We start from the raw sequence: 17,394 nt of genomic DNA, 5'->3' as shown, positions 1-17,394 counted from the left end.
TCTATTTCAATTTAAGTGACGTTGAATAATTTCGAGAGTCAACCAAATATTTATATCATTTAATTTTTTTAAGTTGTTAATTATTGTGATTTATAGTATTTTTTATGTAATTTTTAAAAATATATAATAGATTAAATTATTTATAGATATTTCAAGTTTTTAATTATTGTAATTTATAATTCTTTTTTATGTATTTGTTTTTTAAATATGCTACACTCCTTGTCCAGAGTCTTGTGTCACTGATAGTCAATTATATTTTTTAAATAATTTAAATTTTTAATTATTGTGTAACACTTTTTCTACTATAATTTAAGTGAAATGATGCTTAGATGACCATAATAATTAATAAGAGGTAATATAGTAAAATCACGATTGAAGCAGCGAAATAAACATGTCTTAAATAACTCACAATAGATAATTAAAAGCGATATAATAAAATTACTATAAAAGATACTTGTGAAAAAAAAGTAAGTGAAATCTCATATAAGACGTCAAGTTATTTTAAAACATCAAGAGTTAACTTATCATTTTATATCTATTTTATCTTTTTAGTTAAATGTTGATTATGTATTTAATACTTAGATGACTTATAATAATTAATTAGAGGTGATATTTAGTAAAATTATAATTAAAGCAGCTGAAGCAAACGTGTCATAAATGTCTATTTTATTATTTTATTAGATATTATTAATTTTTTACTATGTAAATAATTTATAATAATTACTTAGGAATGATATACTAAATTCATGGAGCAAACAGTTGAAGCCGACAGGGAGCTACTTTAAATACTTAGATGACTTCTAATAATTAATTAGGGATGATATTTAGTAAAATTACGATTAAAGTAGATGAAATAGACATGTCATAAATGTCTATTTTATTTTTTTATTAAATATTATTAATTTTTTAATATATAAATAATTTATAATAATTCATGAAAAATGATATAATATAAAGTAAAATTCCGATTGAAGCAACTGAATTAGACATATCATAAATGTCTATTTTTCTTTTTTAAAATTAAATCTTATTATTTTTTTAATATATAAATGACTTATAATAGTTAATTAGGGGCAATGTAATAAAATCACGATTGAAGCAATTAAAGTAGACAACATAAGCAGGCATATCGGAATTTTTTCTTCTATCTATTAGGAAAAAAAATTAAATTAGGTGAAATTATAGTAACAAATAAGAAAGAAAGTAAATTATATATTTGATATGAAATTAAATAAAGAATAAAATTTATTGAATTGTATCACTAATTAATTTTTACAATAAATTATCATCTTACTAATCAATTTACTTAAATATAATATATTTGAAACAATTTTATACAGTAAAAAGATAAATAAAAATGAAAAACAAATGGAAAATATAGGGTCCACGTGTGTGAAAATATATGCAAGGCATGTGATGGCATTATGGTAAATTTTATACTTGGCATTGTTGGTAATTAAAAAGAAAAGAATGAGCTTTTATTAAAACTTTTCATGAGTTTCAAAAAACAAAGCACAAAAAATTATCAGTTTGAGCTTAGAACTTGAAGTGAATGATCAAATTACCCTTAGATAAATTTGTTATGTCATTTCCATCCCATGACCAAACTACCTCTTCTATAGAATAGAAAAGATTATACATATATTAAAATTATACAACTATCAATGGTAAAAGTTTTTAAATATAGTATTTTTTGGTAAGTTTTCTTTTATGAATTCACACCATAAAAAACTTCTTGAAAACTTTATAAACAAATGTGAAGACTTTCAGAACGAATTAACTACAAGGATATATAATATAATAAAAATTTAATTAATGCTTTCTTGATTTAGTATAATGGACAATTAATATAAAATAATTATTTTTAATAAAACTATCAACTAATATAGAACGGAGAAAGTAAATTGTAAAAATGGAAAAGGTACAAATATACCCTCGAACTTTGATAAATGGTATAAATATACCCTCCGTCATACTTTGGGTACAAATATACCCTTATCACTAATGGCGGAACACGATCGTGACACGTGTCCCGCCATTAGTGATAAAGGTATATTTGTATCTTTTCATTAACAGCAAGGGTATATTTGTACCCAAAGTATGACAGAGGGTATATTTGTACCATTTATCAAATTTCGAGAGTATATTTGTACCTTTTTCGTATCCTGATTATTCACAAATTAGTCCATTTAATAAGATATACCGAGTAAAATATCAATCTCATCGAGATCCTTCATTTCAAATCAAAACTCGTTTTGAATTGCTTGTAGTAAACTTAAGCTAGATCTTTCACGTAGGGAAGAAGATTGAAATATCAAGATCATCGAGATCATCGATCTCATACTAAATTCCTTCTCCGAAAGCACTTCAGATTGATTTGAGTTTCATGCACAGACATGAGTGTTATTCTTTTGATTTTCTTCAGTCAGTGATATACTTGTACTGGCCGGTCAAAAAAAAAAGATTAGTTTAATAAAATATACTTGTAATTATTTTTTTTTTAAAAAATGTGTTAAGTCAACTGAAGCCAAATAAAATGAAAAAAGTAAGTAATATATAGACAAGGGCGGCTCAACGCAAATTGTGGCCTAAAGCCAACTTTAAGAAGAGGCCTTAACATTAATTGATAAAATTATAAATATGTTAATTTGATTTCTTTTCTTTTTGTTTTATAGTGATGGTGTACATGCCATCTTGTATGTATATTGATATTCATGTGACTACATGTTAACGCTTATTATATAGTTTTTGAACTAGATGTTAGTTTTTGAACATCTAAATTTTAAATATTGCATTAATCTAATCTTATTTAGCTTCAATAATTAGTCAAATTAACTGTCGAAGCAAAAAAATTGCATAAATTGAGACGAAAGGATTATTTATTTGAATAATATCTACTTGTGTCTACACAAACTCAATAAAATATTCAAAAGACAAGCATAAATTTTATTCTTTTAACGAAACAAGAATACTAATTCTCTAATATATGATACTAATTCTCTAATATATACTATATAATATTAAATAGGAAAAAATACATAAAGTAACATATCTATGTATTAAATTATAAAAAATTACATTTCATAGCATTTATGACATATTTTTATTGTGTTTCTCTTTTTTTTTGCCGCATTGGAAAAGTAACCTTCAGTTACCCCTCTTTTCACGCCACTATTCCTTCTCTCTCCATTTTTGAAAGATATTTTTTCTTTTTCTCCGCCATTAACAAAAACTTCCAGCTTCACTTTTAGTTTCTTTTGCACAATTTTAGCTATATCAGATCTTCATATATTTCAGGTAACACTTAATTTAGCTATTGCATGTTTTTTTTTGGGTGGGGGGGGGGGGGGGATTTTTCGACTCTAACACATATCAAAATCAGATTTTAATTTTTTTTGTTTGTTTTAATGGATGAACAAACACTAGAATCACAAAATAAAACTACTGGCATAAGAAATTTAAATTTGGTTTCAGATTGTGGACCATCTTTTAGCATCGTCTTAACTCAAGAAAAAGTTATTAAAGTTGTTTCATCTTCTTTACAGTTTAAGAAATCTCACAGATCGAAGGAGATTAGGTCAAAATTTTGCAACGATCCGGTTAAGATGAAAGAAATTATGAAAAAAAAGGTTGCATAAAAAGTATTCTCCAAAGGAAACAAAAATTAAAAAAAGGATAGAGAAGAAAAGAAAAGCTCAAGAAATTGAAGTTTTGAGTAATAAGGTTGATGAGGAAGTGCAGAATTCTTTTGCTGACGATTCTCAAGAAGATAGTGATGAAGAGGTATTTTTTTTTTTTTGGATTAAATGTATTTTTTAAGTAAATGTATTTTGCTATAAGTTTAGATGCTACTAAAGCTGTAAGTTATATGTATTTTTCGAAATACTGAATATATATTTTATGTTTTTGATGATATGTGTAGGGCAAATTTAGTAGAAAACATATTTGTGAAGATGATAGGATAATTGTGAAAATATATTGTTAATAAATAGGTTAATACTCATGAACAAGTTTTTTTTCTTATATGTATATTTATATATTTAATATGTATTTTTTTAAGAATTTGTTATATTTTGCACTGATAAAATACATATGCATGCTACTTTTAGTTTAACTACCATATTAGTATATTCGCTATAGGGTATGCCATTGGCTATATGTATTTTTGGCTTACTTGATATGTTTTTTTCAGTCTTGGTTGTATTTTTACCATAATTGATTTATATTTTTCAGTGTTGGTTGTATTTTTAGCATACTTGATTTGTATTTTTTAGTGTTGCTTGTAATTTTGATTATATGTGATATGTTTTTTCAGTGTTGGTTGCATGTTATATATTTTTTTTTGTATGCTTGAATTTTGTTTACAGATTAAAAAGTGGTAGTTTTACTTTGTATAGGTTATGCGGGACGAACTATTCATAGTCAGAAAACTTCCAAGATTTGCACCACACATGTGATCGTACAGTGACAAAGATATTTATGGAAGCATACACGCAATTTTAAACAAGGAACAGTTTAAAAACTTTTGCGACAATAATATTTTTAGTTATTTTATGAAGAAGCAGCAATGTGTAGTGTAAGCACAGTTGTGCAGATGCGTTATGACGCTTGAGGTGAAGGGTAGTTCTTCTTCTGGAATTCTGATTTGTGCTAATGACACCTTTCTTAATTTTACTCCCAGGAAATTTGCTATCATAACTGGATTGAATTATGCGTCAAATAGATATGACTTTATTTTTGACGAGGGTGTACCAAATAGGATGGTTGAGAAGTATTTCAATGGGACAGAGATTATACATAAAAGGCAACTATTTCTAGCACTCACAGAGAAAGTATGGGGGGAGAACAATGATGAGGATGCTGAGAAATTTGCAATCCTGTATTTCCTGCATTCATTTGTGTTATCTAATGTTGAAACTGTGGTTATACCTCGTCTTCATTTCGATTTGGTCGATAGTGGAAGATATAAGGATTTTCCATGGGGTTCTTTATCTTTTGAAGATCTGGCCAGAAGTTTGAACAACCGGTTGAAAGATGGTGATCACTTTTATTTGATTCAGGAAATGCCACTGGCTATTCAAGTGTGAATTTACGAGTGTTGTTCTAATGTTCCACCAAAGATTACATCGAAGGTTGATAATCGGATTTCCCGATTATTAAATTGGAAGATGATTGCACCTCGTCTACGCTTTGAGTTTTTGATGAATGCTATGTTCAATGAAAATGGCAATGTTTGTTGTTACTAAATACATATGTATTCATATGTAATTTACAGTATACATATATACATTTTCATTTACAATTGTTTAACTGATTCTTTAACATATATTATTTACCTATTATTCTAGGTTGTCTTTAAGAACATACAACCAACGAAAAAGCAGCTGGCAAAATTGCAAATACCAAAGAAGGATGCAATGCAACATGAACGTTCTGTTGATTTTGATGACGACTTCCAGGATCCACCACCAAGAAAGATCAACGAGCATTCAAAGAAGAAACAGAAGGTCGATTCATCAACACCAATAGCGAAGAAACCTTTAAGAAAAAAACAAGTAAACGATCATACCCAAATGAGGACACCAGCTCCTCGTGCTGTAAAGGGTGATGGAATGAAGACACCAGTTTTCAAGCCAATTCCAACACGACAGGCATCTTCTTCAAAAATGAAGAAAGAAAAGCAAACAGCTCGGGTTATTTTTCCTCAGGTACAGTCAAAGCCAAAGATTCATGTAGAGAAGGTAGCCGTCTCAAAGCCTGAGAGTCATGTTGAGAAAGAAGCTTTTATTTCTAAGAAAGATTTTGATGCATTCCGCGATGAGATAATTGTTTTTTGGCAAATATTTGTTTTACATGGAAAAAACTTTGTTTATTAATTTTGTATCAAAACAGGTTCGTCGCGAGTTTAAAGGAATTCGTGGACTAATGAAAAAAAAATTCAAAAAGATGAAGAAAGCATTTGCTCAAAGCAAGGTAAACTTTTTCTTTGAAAATCTTAGTTGATTTGAATATGAATACTTATTGGACTGCCTTATACAAATACAACATAATAACTCATTATGTTATTGGACTTAATTTTTTCAGGATCAGGTAGTAGATATAGAAGCTGATAAACCAAATGTTGATGAGGGAGGGTTAGAACAATATGGACAACATTTCAGTCCTGATGTTGTTTAATCTTCAGATAATATTTCTGACGGTACAAAGGTAAATATTAAAGTTCAAATACATATTTAGTTGTACTTTTAATGTTTATAGAACTTTCAAATTTGGAATTGAATTGAAGATTGACTTTAGTATGATATGCAAGTTTTATTTTTTTATGTGCTGTTTACTTATTACATACATATGCATTGTTCATTAAATACAATTATTTTTTACATCACATGTAGTGTATATATATACATTTTTGATGATGCTCACATAACATTACATATAATTTCGTTTATTAAAAATATTATAACATGCAGCACAATGTGTTTTTAGTTTTGTTCAAATATATATATTTTTCAATTTGATATTATATATCAATATGTATTTTTAATGTGTTCTACACACTGCAAATGCATTTTTTAGTTTTACTCATATGTATTTTTTTTAACACTAATATATATGTATTTTAACACTAAGTATTTTTTTTGTTATGTTCATAAATATGTATTTTTGAGTTTTATGTTATATATCAATATGTATTTTTAATGTGTTCTATACACTGCATATGTATTTTTTAACACTTCATGTGTATTTTAACAAAGAGTGGTTTTTGTGGTTATGTTCTTTTATATGTATTTTTGAGTTTGATGTTATATATCAATATGTATTTAAGTATATTTGTATATACATATATTCATTTTCATAAAAAAAACATATTTGTTTGACTCAAGTATTAATATGTTATTTGAATTTGTATATGTATTTGTAGCAACAACATGCAGATAAAGATCCTGACCTCCAGAATATGGATTATGTTGGTACCGAAAGATCACCACAACGATTAAGTTCGGAGGTTGATCAGGAATTGGAGGCAAATTTGCTTGGTAAAAAGGTAAATAATTATGTTTCATATATATATATATATATATATATATATATATATATATATAATATAATATATTCATTTGAATTCACATATATAAACAGATACAAGTACATGTTTGTTTGATGTTTTGATTTTTTTACTTGTTTTCAAGGGGTGCACTGATTTGCATTCCGAAAAAATGAATGTTGAAATTGATTCTCAGCAATTAATCCCTGATGAGTTTCTCCAAAGTATTAATTTGGATTACTTACATTCTGAGAAGGTTGTTCAACATGATTGTCGAGTACGTATAGTGATGTTAACTTTGTCTTCATGTCATGTAATAATCCAGAGGACAATTAAATTTTTTCTTTTATTTTTTTGCAGACCAGCGATGAGAAAATTGCTGAAACAATTTTGTCTGATTCGCAATTCACAATCCCTGATGAGATGTTACCGAGCCTAAATGCCTATCAAATACAAATCATCATCATACATCCATCGGCGAACCGTAAAAAAGAAAATGAAATTTTGGATGCAAAAACTTCTGAGACTGTTACTGAAGATCATGCTCAAGTATGTATCTTACTATAATATATTTAGAGTTTATTTAGGTTCAATCTGATAGAAAAAAAGTAATATTCTTTTTTCATTTTTTTTGTTAGATGAACAGAGGGATCACTGATTTGAGTTCAAATTCACTGGTGAATTCAGAGGTCGAACTTGCTACAGAGGAGCAAGTTAGGAAACCTCTTAATACACAAGAAGTAACCAGTGATGAACAGAGGGATGAACAATTGTGGCCTGATTCACAAAACACAATTCCGGATGAGTTTCTACCTAGCTTGAATGTCTACGATCAAAAAAACATCATGATTCATCCATTCTCTAATCGTGAAGTTAAAACTCCCAGACCAAAGTTAAGGATTAGGCTACCATCAAAATTCAAGGAATCGCCATACACCGAAAAATTTGGTTCAGCAGCTGGTAAGTACAATAAGATATATATAATTTTTTATGTAATATGTCTTGCAAATACGTTTGTATTTATTAAGTTTTTGTATTCTGTAATTATATAGGGAGCTCAGCAGGGCTAACATGCATATTCCCCTAGAAACATCCATTTTTATATCACCCGATTGATGGGATAATATATACGAAGATTGTTAAGAACTTCAACGACTGAATTTCTGCCGACCTATTAAAAGCTACTGCCAAGAGGTAGTTCTTTTGAATTGCTTCAAATTATTTTTTTGTATCAATAGATGTTTTCATGGTTTACCATCTCCTTAAAATTCTAGAAAAGGAAAAGTGGATCATTACAAGAGGGGAAAAGCAGAAATTCCAATGATGCATTTTGATGTTGAGACTGTTGAAGACAAAAATTGATTCTGTACGATGGAGCTTGCAGATCAGACATGGACAGACTCGGTTAGTATATTATTTTAAATTTTTTTCCATTTCGTCTGTAACAATACTTAAAAGTACATATTAGGTTACATTGAAAATACATATGGTTTAACATATATGTATTTTTAAGTATTCAAAGTATGATATAGTATACTACATCACATACTGTTGCATATACTATTAGATAACATTGTCTGCATGTAACTGAACTTTAAGAATGCAATTTTAGATACACGTCTTCTACATTAATATAAAAAAATGCATATGTGTTTTTTTCTTGCATACACTTTAATATTTAGAATACAATTTTTTTGAATGCTCTAAATTTTGTGGTATTCACTAATGCAGCATATTGATGTCTGCTTATACTACTTGAGGAAGAAGTCGAAGTATAGTCCGCACAGTTCATACAAAAATGAGCCAAACAAATCATACAAATACAGTATAGTTGATTGTAACTTTATGAACGTAATTAGATCTTTGAATGTATATTCTATGGATCATCAAAACATTAATGCTGGAGGACAGGAGCACCATCTTATTGAATACATCAACGGGTTCCGTATGCATGCTGTAGTGCCATGGCATACAGTGGAAGACATTTTTATTCTGGTCAATATAAAGGAAAAACATCACTGGGTTCTCGCAGTTTTATCATTTTCAGAGAGGTGTATATTCTTGTATGATTCATATGAATTCAATGGTCATTATGCGGCTGTTCTTGCTGATATCGAGAAAATAGAAACGATTATTCTATTGTGTCTCCAAGCTTGTGATTTCTGTGCTAAGAAAGGAATTGATCTTCAAAACCATCCAAGATACAAAGACAAAGAATCCTCAGATATGTTTGATGTTTTATTTGAAGATGATTTGCCTCAACAACCGAGTGGAAGCTTGTAAGTTTTCAATTTACATATACCAAAATTGTATGTTTGTACAAAATATATTTCACTATTTAATTAGATTTTTTTTTGTAGGGACTGTGGTGTCTTTATGATTATGTATGCAGAGTGCCTTTCTTATGGCCACAAAGTTATTGCGACTGAGTTCGACCCCAATGCACTACGTATAAGATATGCTGCACTTTTGTGGGACTATGGGATCCGAAAACAAGAAGCAAATGCCATTAGTGATGTCGAAGCACCATTGAGGCCTGCAAGACAAAGTAGAATAACTAGTGCCGCTGAAGTTGTTGATGTATGATGGTTGATGGATTTTTGACTTTTTGTATTTTAGAAACTAGTTTATGGATGTAGGTTTTGATTGTACAGACTAATTTTCATGTTTTAAATTGGTTCTATTTCATGGAGTTCTACCATTTACTGTGAGATATTGTTAAAAAAAACTTACGTAGTTTTATATTATGTTTAAAAATACATATATCGTATAAATCAATTGTATTTAGACTAAAAATACATGTGCAGTGTTAAAATCAAATATTGCAAAAATACATATAGAACATTCATAATATGTATTTTACTATGTTGTTGTTGTTCTTTAAAAATTTTCACCACCTTCCTATATTGTTAAATATAACATATAGTGTGAGATTTATGGAGTTCTACCTTTTACTGTGAGATTTAGTTAAAAAATAAATATGTAGTTTTCATATTATGCAGAAAAATACATATGTTGTATAAATTAATTATTTTTCAGCATAAAAATACATATGAAATGTTAGAATCAACCATTACAAAAATACAACTGCAACATACCTTATATGCATTTTGAGGATGTTTTCATTACCTATAATTATAAATTAGGATTTAAATTAAAGTGAAATTTAAAAAATTATTGCAGTTATTTACAAAATAAATATACAGTGTTGATATTTTGCTATAAAATACAGATGGATTATACATTAAAAATATTTGCCAAACAAATACATATGCCGTGTTAATATAAAGCTAATGGAAAATACATATAGTTCAAACCTAATATGTAATTTTGATATGTGTTCATTTTAAATCATTATACAAGAGAATTTGAATTACAGATAAATTTGACTTTTTAATGCAGTTATAGATTTGATTTTAGTTACAAAATACATATGCAGTGATAATATTTTTATTAAAAATACATATGGATTATACATCAAATGTATTTTTACAATGTAAATACATATGCAGTAATAACATTATGCAATTCAAACATATATTTGTAGAATATGTCACATATATTTAAACATTTGAACAATTAGGAATCATATACTTGTTTGGTTAATCAAAGTTACCACCTTTAACCTAAACTATATTTACTATGTCAAAAATACATATGAACTGCTGCTAGAAAATACATGTGTAATGTACAACTTTTGAAACATATATAGCTCCATTATTGAAATATTACTATCTTCAATTGTCAAATGATTCATAAATGCATTAACTAAACTGAATTAGTTCATCATTATAAAAAATGAAAAAAAAATATTTTAAGAAATAATACAGAAGAAGAAATGTATCATTTGCGATATTTCCTACAAGAACGCCTATTGTGACACTTAGCCCCACAACCACCGCATGAGTTGATATTCTTCTTTCCAAACATATCCCGACCTGATTTTCCATGATCCTTCTTTGCAGGTCTTCCTGGAGGTCTTTTGAATTTTAGAGGTAGTACTATTTCATCACGTATGTTCTCTGGAATTATCCAGTCATCGCTGTGTCGCAATGGGTAGATTGGAACATCATATGTCTTCAAAATAGTTTTTGGTTTAAACAAATCTGAATAGTATGGCCCCTTCTCAAAATTCTTTTTCTTCAACACCGCACAAGCATGTGCACATGGTATCTCATCTATTTGAAAAGCATTACATGAGCACTTTTTTTCCTCGATGCAAACAATGAAGTGCTTTTGTTTGTCGTGTACCGTATACACATATTCTGTGGCTGGTACAACCTGACATAAAAAATAAAATTAAATGCACTGATACAAAAAGATGAATTCCATATTTCATGATATGTTGTAAGCACACCAGCATTTTTGAAAAAAAAATAATTATGCAAATAAAAATACATATACAGAGTACATTTTTACAGAGCAGCCAAATACATATGCAGTTGTTAATAATTTTCAATACAACAAAATTCAGCTGCAAAATACATATTATGTTTTTAAATTTTCATATTTTTTATGTTGTATATCTTTTCATTAATTTACAGCTGCATGAAAAGTATTTTCATATTTATGTTTCCATAATTATAATTTTCACAAATCTAAAAGGTCATACCATCATACGGGTACACAAAGCCTCGTTCTCACTGAGTATGTCATTAAACTTTCCAATGAGTGTTGTGAAGGTATATGAAGCCTCCTGCCTATTTGCACAATTCCATTTTGCAAATAGTATTCGAACTTCCTCAAGAAAGTCATAAATTGGCAGTTCTCTAGCTGATACAAGCACTCCATTTATTGACTCCGCAATGTTTGAAGTTAAAGTCCATCCTCGATGAACTGTTTCATACGACCTAGCCCACTTTTCATAACCCGCAAATTCCAAATATTTCTTCACCCTCATATCAGCTGCCTCAACTTTTTTCATTAATATGTGGAATTCTGACTTTGAATATGATTTGGCCATTGTATAAAAGATCTCCGACAATGCATCGTGTGACTTTTTGTAAAGTTTTTTCACATTTCTCCATAGATGCCACATACGTTCATAATGTGGAATATCTTCGTACACATCACCAACAACCTTTATGATGCTTGGATTCCTATCAGACACAACACAAATGTTTTATCTTACCTCGTACGCTTCCTTTATATTCTCGAAGAACCACGTCCAAGATGCATTATTTTCAGAATCAAGCACACCATATGCCAAAGGAAATATATGACCTGTATACATAATTCATCATTTTCAGAATCAAGCACACCATATGCCAAAGAAAAAATATAAACTGCACAGCGCAGGCCAATTTAAATACAATTAGGAACTGCATACGTATTTGTTACAAATATAGGTCAATTAAAATGTATATTTTATCTACCAGAAATGGTATCAATTACATATAATAAAATATAATTGCACCTAACTATCAAACATAATCAATTTTACATGTTTCATTCTGGAAACTTTGAAAATATATGTAATTACATACAGATATGTATATATGAATTTGATATATGTATTTTCAAGTCAACAGCAGAAATACAAAAAAGTACAACCAGTTATACAATGTAATTATTATTAAATGATACTAACCTGCTCCGTCCGTTGTACATGCTGTTACAAATGCCCCAGTATACATTTCTCTCAGATGACTAGCATCAACAACTACGTCTGGTCTACAATGATCGAATCCTTTAATGAATGCATATAGAGCGATAAATACATATAAGAAAGCATTATCATCTGTCTTCTTCATTCTTATATGTGACTCCAGATAAGTAGTATTCAGCACATATAAGTATGATGACAGTTTCCCATAAGATGCTGATGGCTTACCCCTCAACTCTTCTAACGCTTTTTTCTTGGCCCTCCAACATAAAGTGTATGTCAAATCCATAACAAAATCTTCCTTCATGTCATTTTTTATTTCCGTCGCACTGTATTTTTGTTTTTGGTTTTTGAATTTCTGTTTAACCATACCAGCTATCAACATACTAGTTGCATGCACCTTTGGATAAATTTTGTCCTTCACTGGGCAAGTATGTTCAGGTATGAATCTTCTAATTCTAAACATTCCAGTGTCTCCCATGCCTGATGCACGCATTAAGAACTCGCAGTTTCTTGATTTGCAAAACAATGTATAACTGCATCAAACATGATTAAATATATTCAAAATACATATCCAAAGTAATATTTAACAAAGTCAGAGTGATATAGAATGTACGTACGTTTTCTTACTAGACCTTTTACTGCGCGTTTGAAACTTTTCCCTAATTGCATAGTCCTCCATGACTGACTTTAAATTTTTTTTTGTCAAGTAAACCTGATCTTCCTCAACATGCTTGTGATATGGGTCTGAGATAATCACCTCAACAGTATCCATCTTAAAAAAATCTAATGCTTGTGTATCTTCACAAACCACCAAATCTCCTTCATTTATTGTATAGATCAATGTTTGCAAGTTGTTACAGTTGATTCCTCTTTCAGCAACACATATATATGAACTTGCCAAGTTGTTACCTACAACTTTATCCAAAATTCTTACATATAAAGGAAGACAATTCATGTCTTGTATCAGCTTTTTCTGCAATATAAACACCTTTAAACTCATATCGTTATGTATTTCTATCTTCCCGGCATTAGCAGTGATTTGATATTCCACTAAAATACGTTTCTGGTTAAATTCACACTTAAGTGAGATGCCAAAACATCGTGCAGCTCAATGAATGTTGCTAATGTGCTCAACAGTATAGCATCAGTGGCATATTCTTCAAAGTTCTTTTCGTACGTCCATCGGCCAGAGTACTTCACAAGGATTGGTATGCTTCCCATTTCTACTTGATTTAACCAATAAATAAACAAATATACATATTTGTCAGATATCACTTATTTTAACACACTATTTATAGCTTTAAGTGCAGACAAAGTTACCCAACCAACATCTCAATTTATAAAATACATTTAAACAATATTTGTTTAAAGTTACATACAAATACAACAAAAGTTTTCAACCAAATACAGAAAATACTCCATCAAATGGAAGTAAAACAGGTATGATATATATTTTCACATATACATTTATATTCTCAAATTTCAAAAAGCAAAACAAAAATACATAAGCAATGTTAACATAAATCATATCAAAAATACATATGCAGTGTTAACATTAAGCATATAAAAAAAATACATCTGCAACATATGTAATTTGTAATTTGATATGTTTTATACATATTTGTCAAATGTCACTTGTTATAACACACACTTTTGAGATTTAAGTGCAAACAAAGTTACACAGCCAACAACTCAATTTAAAAAATACAGTTACACTACATTTCCTTAAAGTAAAATATCTTTTCAAATATACATTTATACTATAGAATTCCGACAACAAAGAAAAAATACATATGCAGTGTTAACATTAAGCAAATCAAAAATACATATGCAACAGATATTCTATACTTTTGTATGAGTTCATAGAATATCATCAAATTCAACAGATACATTCGATCATTCATTTATCTAGTATTTCAGAAAATAATTGAATCAACTTCAATTCAAAAGTTGTTTACAATTTGTTATACTGTTAGAACAATCAAAATAACAACAAACGATCCTTAAAATAATATTCAAATACTGATTTTTTTCCCATTAAAACAACTTTAAAGATGAAATTTGCAATAGATACTTGAATTCTAATTTTACTGCTACCTTGAATCTAACTCGAATTTGTTTTTAAATTTTTTCACATATAAATTAAAGTCGACAACCAAAACTTGATAGGAACATCAGTAATGGTTAAAAAAAATGAACTGAATATCAATAATGATTATGTACCTTAAACAGTAGTAATGGTTGAATTTTCAACTGACAGTTGAATTCAAACAAATGAAACAGATGAATCAACAATTGACTTTGATTCAATCAAATTACTGCATCATTTTGCAATTGCTGTTGATTTCGAAGAAGATTCAGTCCAGTTTAATTTAGCAACACCAATGCTTGAATTTTCAAAACAGGGTAAGTTTAGAACAAATTGCTAAGAAAAGATGAAGCTGTTAATGGAGAAAAACTAAAATTTGAATTCTCAAGTTATAACGGATGTCACGTTTTTTAAGAGTTTTAAATGAAAAAGGAATCTACATAATTACTTGATTGGTAATTATACCATATATAGCTCAACTAATTTCAATTAATTAAGTGCAGTAATTTTTTTGTACATGTATTTTTCCAGCAACATTTTAAAAAATTACAAAATATAAGTTGCTATAAAATGTAATTATCAAACTATTGCTATAAAACTAATAATTAGGCTCCTAAGTATGCTATATCTGAATTTTACCCTATTAAATATTAGCGAGAATATGGGGCCTTTAATTTGTGGGGGGGGGGGGGGGGGGGGGGAGCTAAAGCCATGGCTTTAGTTGCTTCCCCCTTGAGCCGGCACTGTATATAGACTAGCCTATTCTAATAAAGTTGTTTGTACCTTTAATTTATTACTCCATAACTAATCACTTCAATGCTCTAAGTTTAAAAAATTCAATAGTTATGCCTAATCGTATGGGGTCGCATTATTTCGTGTGTGCACTTTTATTTGTCACTGTTTCGCTTCTTTAAGTTCAACGTACTTGAACTTTGACCAATGTTTTAATAAGTATAATTTAATATTTTAAATTTAAAATTTAAATGGTTGAAAATTATATGAAAAATGTTATAAGTTACATCCTTCTCATTTTAATATTATGAACAAATACATCTTATTAAACCATTAATCAAAATTTATGCAGATTGTCTTTCTATTGATAGGGTGAACCATCGATAATATGTAAGATTACATGCCCCATAATGAAGAGTATAAAAGAACAAGAGCCCAATCTACATTAATAGGTAAAATTATAACTTTTAGCCCTAAAGGGGTGGAGCTATCCTTTGGTCGGGGTTCATTCGAGCCTCCTCCAACAGAAAATTATGCTATTTATATATGTTAAAATTATTTTTAATGTATATGTAGAAGATGTTGAACCTCCTTCGATTAATTCATATGTTTACTTTTGAACCCTGTTAGTGAAAATCTTGACCCTCCACTACTTAGTTGTTTGGTACGAGGAATACTCTTGCGGTAAAATGAAAAATTATTTTATCTAGCATTTGTTTAGGGGTATTGATTAGTCCTGGAATTATTTATCCACTGTTTGTAATATAATGACGAGATAAGTTATTACACATATATGATAAAATTACTAATCTCATATAGTAATTTTGTCTATCCCAACTCTCATGAATATATTTAAAGAAAATTGTAATTTGAAATTTATAAATTTTTGATTATAGCGCTTTAAAATTATGAAATTTTTATATTTTTACAATTTGGCGGAATACATATACGACCCTTTAAACTTTTTTCGATTATTCCATTTAGACATGTAAATTAAGGATTGTAACTATTAAACACCTGAACATATACAAATGAATAAATAATGAAGATAAAATACCCAATTACCCCCCTGAACTATAACCAAAAGGTCTGTGACACACCTCAACTTAAAGGGGGTCCTATTACTCCCCTGAACTAATTAAAAGTGTAATTTTTACCCCTTTAGTGCCTACGTGGAGCATACATGGACACTTCAGTGTGTTGTGCCACGTAGGCACTAAGGGGTAAAAATTACACTTTTAATTAGTTCAGGGGTAATAGGATCCCCTTTAAGTTAAAGTGTGTCATGACCCTTTTGGGTATAGTTCAGAGGGGTAATTCGGTATTATCTCAATAATGAATATTTGTGAGTATTTTTACTCCCAATTGAAGGATTTACTAAATAATGTGTAAGAATTTATAGTAGAATTCATCAAACAAGCACAATAGTAGATTGAAAAATGAATCTCTTTTATTGGCTCAATTTTAATGAATTTGATAGTCTCAATTACCATTTCTCCGTGGTATAAGAATTAAGAATAAAGAACATCTGTAAAACATAATGAAATTTAATTATAAGAAATTCTGGTAAAGTAATTGAAATATAATCCACAATTTTTTTTCCTCCATCGATACTTACATTGTAACGCCCCAATTTTCTGTAATCGAAACGCCACACGGTGCTCATGATCCCGAAGAACCACAAGCTAACTCTCTTCTGATATCTGTACCTGAGCACTGCATAATATAGATAATAAATGCGGAAAACTGGCAGAAACTTGCCATAAGGTTCAAAACACCTAAAATATTAAATACTAAAAACAAAATCCTAATACATCTGTCCGAAAACCCTCTAACTGTCTAAATTGTAGAGTTGATGGGACATGTCCCCTTACTCTATCTACTAAAATAAACTGAATCTAATACAATAATTGTAAAATA

General features: G+C 29.0%; 1 protein-coding gene across 1 annotated transcript; it reads right to left on the bottom strand.

Annotated features, from left to right (window-relative positions):
* Positions 1-11,237: 11,237 nt before the first annotated feature.
* Positions 11,238-12,008, bottom strand: LOC107871584. The gene is made up of 2 exons (XM_047412061.1): positions 11,666-12,008; positions 11,238-11,326 (listed from the first exon to the last, which is right to left on the bottom strand). The coding sequence occupies exons 1-2, from the start codon at positions 12,006-12,008 to the stop codon at positions 11,238-11,240; spliced, it is 432 nt and encodes a 143-aa protein (XP_047268017.1).
* Between the last annotated feature and the right edge of the window lie 5,386 nt (positions 12,009-17,394).

Source organism: Capsicum annuum, chromosome 5, assembly GCF_002878395.1.
Source record: "Capsicum annuum cultivar UCD-10X-F1 chromosome 5, UCD10Xv1.1, whole genome shotgun sequence".
Classification (NCBI taxonomy): domain Eukaryota; kingdom Viridiplantae; phylum Streptophyta; class Magnoliopsida; order Solanales; family Solanaceae; genus Capsicum; species Capsicum annuum.
Note: the sequence above shows the minus strand (reverse complement) of the source record. Positions and strands in the feature narration are given on the sequence as shown.

Coding starts and splice junctions, on each gene's coding strand:
- LOC107871584 (XM_047412061.1), bottom strand. CDS start 12,008: ATGGCCAAATCATATTCAAAGTCAGAATTCCACATATTAATGAAAAAA. Junction 11,327..11,665: donor GAACGAGGCTTTGTGTACCC/GTATGATGGTAT, acceptor TTTTTATGTCAG/GTTGTACCAGCCACAGAATA.